This window comes from Triticum dicoccoides, chromosome 3B (genome assembly GCF_002162155.2).
Source record: "Triticum dicoccoides isolate Atlit2015 ecotype Zavitan chromosome 3B, WEW_v2.0, whole genome shotgun sequence".
NCBI lineage: Eukaryota > Viridiplantae > Streptophyta > Magnoliopsida > Poales > Poaceae > Triticum > Triticum dicoccoides.
In genome coordinates, this window is record NC_041385.1 from 76,020,373 (window position 1) to 76,026,408 (window position 6,036).

At 44.0% G+C, this 6,036-nt stretch overlaps 1 protein-coding gene across 1 annotated transcript; it reads right to left on the reverse strand.

The window, feature by feature from the left end:
• Positions 1-3,342: 3,342 nt before the first annotated feature.
• On the reverse strand, positions 3,343-5,749 carry LOC119274811 (NAC transcription factor 29-like). The gene is made up of 2 exons (XM_037555530.1): positions 5,147-5,749; positions 3,343-4,201 (listed from the first exon to the last, which is right to left on the reverse strand). The coding sequence occupies exons 1-2, from the start codon at positions 5,687-5,689 to the stop codon at positions 3,683-3,685; spliced, it is 1,062 nt and encodes a 353-aa protein (XP_037411427.1). The 5' UTR covers positions 5,690-5,749; the 3' UTR covers positions 3,343-3,682.
• Between the last annotated feature and the right edge of the window lie 287 nt (positions 5,750-6,036).

Genomic DNA, 6,036 nt, shown 5'->3' on the forward strand with positions numbered 1-6,036 from the left:
CTCATTCTATGTTCAATCCTCCTTTTCCGCAGCATTTTTTAGGAAGCAATAGCACTATGTCGTCATTACAGCAACCTATTCTATTAAGTACTCCCTCCGTTCATAAATATTTATCTTTTTAGAGATTTCAAATGAACTATCACATACGGATATATATAGATATATTTTAGAGCGTAGATTCACTTTTTTTGCTTTGTATTTAGTCACTCGTTGAAATCTCTAGAAAGACAAATAGTCCCTCCGTCCCAAAATTCTTGTCTTAAATTTGCCTAGATACGGATGTATCTAATACTAAAACATGACTTGATACATCCCTATTTAGACAAATTTAAGACAAGAATTTTAGGACGGAGGGAGTATTTAGGAACAGAGGGAATACTATCTTTCCTACTTAAAAAGACATTCAACGCCCCTCCCCACTTCACCTATGTTTTCAGTTTTGCCAATTCTTCTCACAGTTTTTTCTTGAAAAACGCCTCAATTGTCTCGTGTCTTTCTAGCTTAGCAAGTAAAATTATGTTTTCTTTGGTATGTCAATAAGTACTGGTTTAATTCACAGTCTATTTTTGGTATGTTATGGCAAAGCCACAAGTTCAAACTTGTGATGTCAATTCAAAACTGTGACCAAATACGTGTGTTTATATGATTTTTGCATTATTATTTTTGCTCGATTTCTACTTATATGTGGTGCTTTTGCACGAATACTGTATAGTAACTGACTACACCGAACACATGTGGAGCCGCCACTGTGTAATCACACTTACACACTATCAATAAAATGATGGGTAAATCATGATGAGTGCATACAAAATATATATGCTTGTTCTTAGGCTGACAATTATCTAATACGGAGTAGTAGTTAAAAACAATACCCCTGGTCCTCAAAAGGTTCTCCCTTTGCGGCTGCAACCACAACTTTTCAGTAATTTGTCAACTCTCAGAGCCTTTCATGCATCATCAGTTGATTAATGAATAACTGATGAGGGTATATCCATACACATACAGCCAGCTAATTAGCCACTAGCTACGGTTGACATCACCTGCATAGCTTGTGGGACATCACTTTGCTTTCAGCACAAGGAAGTGCTTAATTAATCGGTTATTTGAGCTAAGTAGCAATCCAACGTGTGCTTTTGCTTCGTCTTAGGAAGCAGGTTAAGGAGCTGTCTCGTTGCTACCTGGCTACTTGGCACTTGCAGTGGTCAAACACTTGGTAGAAAACATTGTTTAATTTTGAGCGCGTTCATTCCGATGGATCGAGATAGCTTGATCCCTTCAAGTTCTACGTAATGCACATCGACTGCACAAGCAAAAGGCCGATTAAATATACTCATAGCATTATAATACTTCATTGCATTACGTGAGAGAATTCTCAATGATGAGTACCATGCATGCACAAGGTGAACAAACAACAAAAACAATGAAACGTGCATGGTTGATCAAGGTATCAGTTTACCATCCCATTGTTTTTTTATCACCGGTGGTCTGCCAATTCATATGTACTAGTATTCAGTTGGTATAATTATAATCAGCAAAAACTTTGATGGGGCATCATGAATCAGCAGCTAGTTACATGCATACATACGAAAAATATTCAATCCGTGCTACCATTTTTTTAAAATGTTTATCCATGTTGCAATGCTGCATTGCTCCATATATAATTTCTCAAATAACTTGCTAAGATACATTCAATGATTAGATACATGCATGCCTATATGGTTGTTTAATTACCTTTCACAACATTTCGTTAACTTTTGTCATTAATAACATTTAACTATTTGTACAACTTGTACTAGTAAATATAGCAAACAAAGTGTAGATATATTGTTAGGGCGATGCATCCATCATAGGAGTGGACGCGAAATAGATAGTGATATTGGGCATTGCTATCTTCTCCTTATTGAATAGATCTCACAATTGAGTCGTGTGTACAAATACGAGCATGACGCCAAACAGCTGAGTGGCCCCAATGTGAATTTTTTTCTAACGCCATCTAAACCCCAAACCTAATGTTGTTATTCATGAACATGTAATCTTAGTGTTTATGTGCCACGTGAGTTTGCTCTTCACATCCCCAGCTTGCATTTGTGCAAATTCAAGCTGCATTATGTTCATATATGTAGACCCAGGTGCCTCTGGTATGATACTAATTGTAGGGAACCCACCATGTGGTGGCTCTGGTACAAACTTCATTGGTGTCTATCTACCATTCTCATTCATAGCAACTCCTAAAATTATCTTGGTTCTCTTTCTACCTTGCTTACCTTGGCTTATCTTAGGAGGAGTGGCCACCCCTATCTAGAGATGAACATGACCATTGGGTTGGTGTCAGGTGGCAACCATAAAAAACCCTACACCATAACCCTAGAAAAAACCATACAAATATCTTATATCTAGAGTTCTCTACAATTTGCCACACAACTTATACAAACATTTGTTCTAGAAACACTGCAAGAAATATCGACTCCCATGTAATCTCCAAATGATCTAGAAGTTTCTTATCTTTGCCATGAATAACTTCTCTAGTATCCTCCATGGCAAATATCTTGATGTTCTTGATTGCTTACAAATATCTTCAATGACCCAAATATGCATTGCATATTATCAACAGTAGGAAATCGATAGAGTGTCAAAATGTAAACAATTATTAGATATGGTGTGTCATTGTACAAAGCCAAATGGTGAGCGTATGTTAACATAGAGAGGATATCTAGTGCCCAAGCACTCCCGGTGCTGCCAATGCACAATATCACCAGTCTATGATTTTCATTTTTCTTAAAATATTAAGTGAGTCAATTATATATGTTTGTACATTGTGTAAAATTCTGAAATCGATTCAACCTACGTATGAAGAAGCAAAATAAAAAAAAATAGAAATTCGACCATGATGGTGTTTGTAATTTGATTTTTGATACTATTCATAGTTGGATTTGTCTTTTTAGAATTTTGTGGTCCCGACCTCTTTTAGGCGAGACACACACTGGCTTCCATCGGTGTCCATGCATGGGAATATCAGTAGATGTCTTTTTTTTCTAACTGTTTTTTTACTTATTCTTTTTTCAAACTAGCTTAGCTTATTGCGTGTTCGTCTACATACTTACATGGGTGTCTCTCTCGATCGACTCGTCTTTCCTTGGGTGCGATGACTTCCCAAGGAATCCAACCTTTCTGGCAGTAGAACAAAAGACAAGCCATTGCTCTCCCCTTTATTTTAAAGTACCTGCACTTCAATTATGCACGTCTCTTTTCCTTAACATAAAGCATGCATAATAAGTTGCTAGTATTCCAAGCTCGAATTGATTCATCCAAGAGTCCAAGACTTGATTGCAATAAATTAGGAAAGAAATTTGAAACTAATAAGAATTTTATTCAATGAATGTTCACAACTTACACCCTAGTTCACCCTACATATACATATACACACAAATTAGACATGCATCTACAATCAGTTCTAGCTATCTAGTGACATAATTGTGTTCTTCTACTCCGGCCTATAATATGTTACACTAACTTTACACAATATACTGTGCTAATTTAGGCTGATCTACAAATTATGCATGAGTAATATTATCCCCCTCGATCCATTGATCGATCGGCATCAATAGTGAATAATCAACTAGTGTGGCCATAGTTAAGTCGCTAGCTTGCTTTCTCCTAGCCCTAATTAACACGGTAGCACGGATCATATCCTATCCTGCTGGGAAGGCTGGTCTGGTCCAAATATGGAGAAGCCGCCGTTCATCATCGTCGTCATGGACCCATCGCTACCCAACCACCTCTTGGAAGCGTGCAACGACGACATTTCACCATCGTTGTTGCGGTCCGCCGTCGCCTGCCTCTTGTGCGCCGTGCTGGCCTCGCCGTCGCCGGCGCCAGCAGTAGTGGTGCCGAGGAAGAACTGGCCGGCGGAGCTTGCAGTCGTCTCCGGCTGTGGTGGGGGCGGCATGCTGTCGAAGAGCTCCGAGACGGCGGAGTAGTCCACGAGGTAGTCGGAGACGGAAGGATTCCTCGGCAGCATCCGGGAGGAGGAGGAGGTGTCCTCTTGCTGCTGCTGTTGCTGCTGCTGGTACTGATGGTGGTGGTGGTGGCCGAGGCCGAGGCTGGCGTCCATGGACGATGGCGACGGCGACGGCTCGTAGAAGGGCGACAGCTGCTGCGGGTTGGGCTTCTTGTAGATCCTGCAGAGCACCCAATCGTCGAGCTGCACGCATGCACGCACACAAGAAGGAAAATCAGAAGCACACGTGTATGTTGCAACAAACAGTCGCTTGACAGGTAGCTGCTAGGTTAGCTAGTAGGTTGTAGGTTGAAGGGTGATAATGCAAGTCTCTTTCTTGGAGAAAGAAGATCCCATGGGTAAAAGAAACTATAGCTAATAGGACAGTGGTTCATTGACCAGGGACCCAGGGTGAGTTGCTTGCTCGAGCTTAACTCACTGACATCCACACACACGCAACTAATAATAAGAAGAGAGCAAAAGATTCCTAGCTAGCTCCAACGAGATGCCTTCTTCGTTCATTTGCAACCGCAGAAAACATGCTTGCATGTGTGATCAAGAAGAAATAATAAAGCATGAAATTACGATGGAGAGCAAGGTTTTGGATCCCAAGTGAAGATTTTTTTCTCGAGGGGCACCGAGATTCTCGGTAACCACGAATTACCGAAAAAAATTCGGACGAAATTTAAAACCAAATTTTGAATTCAATTTTTTTGAGTTAGATATATGAGCTTTGACTATTAATAGTCAGTAAGGTTGTTCTACCGTAGTGGCTCTCAACCCGCAGCTATCCCTTGCTCAGGCGCCCCGAGTTCGATCCCTGTCTTCTCCAGAATTTTTCATAGGTAAACACTTTTGCATCTCTAAAAGTTTAAAAAAGCAGTGCGTAGCCCGAGTCGAACCCTCGACCAACGTCTGGCGATAAAACACCTTTTGCCACTGGGCCACGATAAGTTCTCTGTTTAAAACACAGATGCAGCTTATTTAACTACAAGGCGATCGTTTGAATTCAAATATTTCAAAAAAATCGGGATTTTTTGCTCGGTATGAGTGTTTATCGTGGGGGAGCGATAAACGTGGTAACCGCGCGGTAACCGAATATCTCGAGCGGTTACCAAAACAGAGATGGAGAGAGACATGCATGCGTACCCTCATGGAGGAGGAGGCCTTGAAGCGCGTGGGCGGCCGGTAGGTGTGCGCGACGGCGGCGGCGTGGGCGTCGGCGAGGCGGTACTCGTGCATGATCCAGTTGGTCTTGAGCCCCTTGGGGGGACGCCCCTGGTAGAACACCAGCGCCTTCTTCACGCCGACCACCTCGCCGCCGGGCACGCCGCCGGCCGTGATGGGCTTGTCGGTGCCGGTGGCCTTCCAGTACCCCGACCCGGCGGCGCGGTTGGGGCGGACGCCGTTGGGGTACTTGCGGTCGCGGGGGCTGAAGAAGTACCACTCGTCGTTGTCGCCCTCGAACACGGCCCGCGACGGGAGCTCCCACGGGTCCAACTTGTAGATGTCCACCTCCGCGATGACGGCCGCCGGGCACGGCGCCGCAGCGGCGCGCCTGCGGAGGTAGTGCACGATCAGCTCCTCGTCCGTCGGGTAGAACCGGAACCCCGGCGGCAGCCCCGTGCCCGCGCGCGGTGGCGCACCCGCCGGCGCCGGGAGCGACGGCCTCGACTGCAGCTCGATCGTCATCACAACCCGAACGCTCCGTCAGAGACTCAGGGCAAGGTGAGTGGGAAGGGAAGGGAAGGTGGGTCGAGACGGAGGAGAACTGAAATTTTCCGAGGTGGAGCCGATGGGTACGGTTATAAAGGCGGGAGGTGCTCCGGTGCATGGCAGGCTCTGTAATTCTTGGCCGCCGGTGACGAGAGGGATGATGAATGCAAGGGCCCTGCCGTACGTGCGTGTCCATCCGTGTCACGTCACCAGTGCTCACTTGGCTAGAATCTTTTAATTTGTTGGAATCTTTTCTTTCTTTTTTGTGCCACATGAGAACGAGTGGGAAAAATCTGAAAAAGACATGAGCAAAATGAATGGAT

Bases quoted from the DNA above. Each gene is read 5' to 3' on its own strand.
- LOC119274811 (XM_037555530.1), bottom strand. From the start codon at position 5,689: ATGACGATCGAGCTGCAGTCGAGGCCGTCGCTCCCGGCGCCGGCGGGT. The intron at 4,202-5,146 runs GTACGCATGCAT...GCATGCGTGCAG, and splicing joins AGGCCTCCTCCTCCATGAGG to CTCGACGATTGGGTGCTCTG.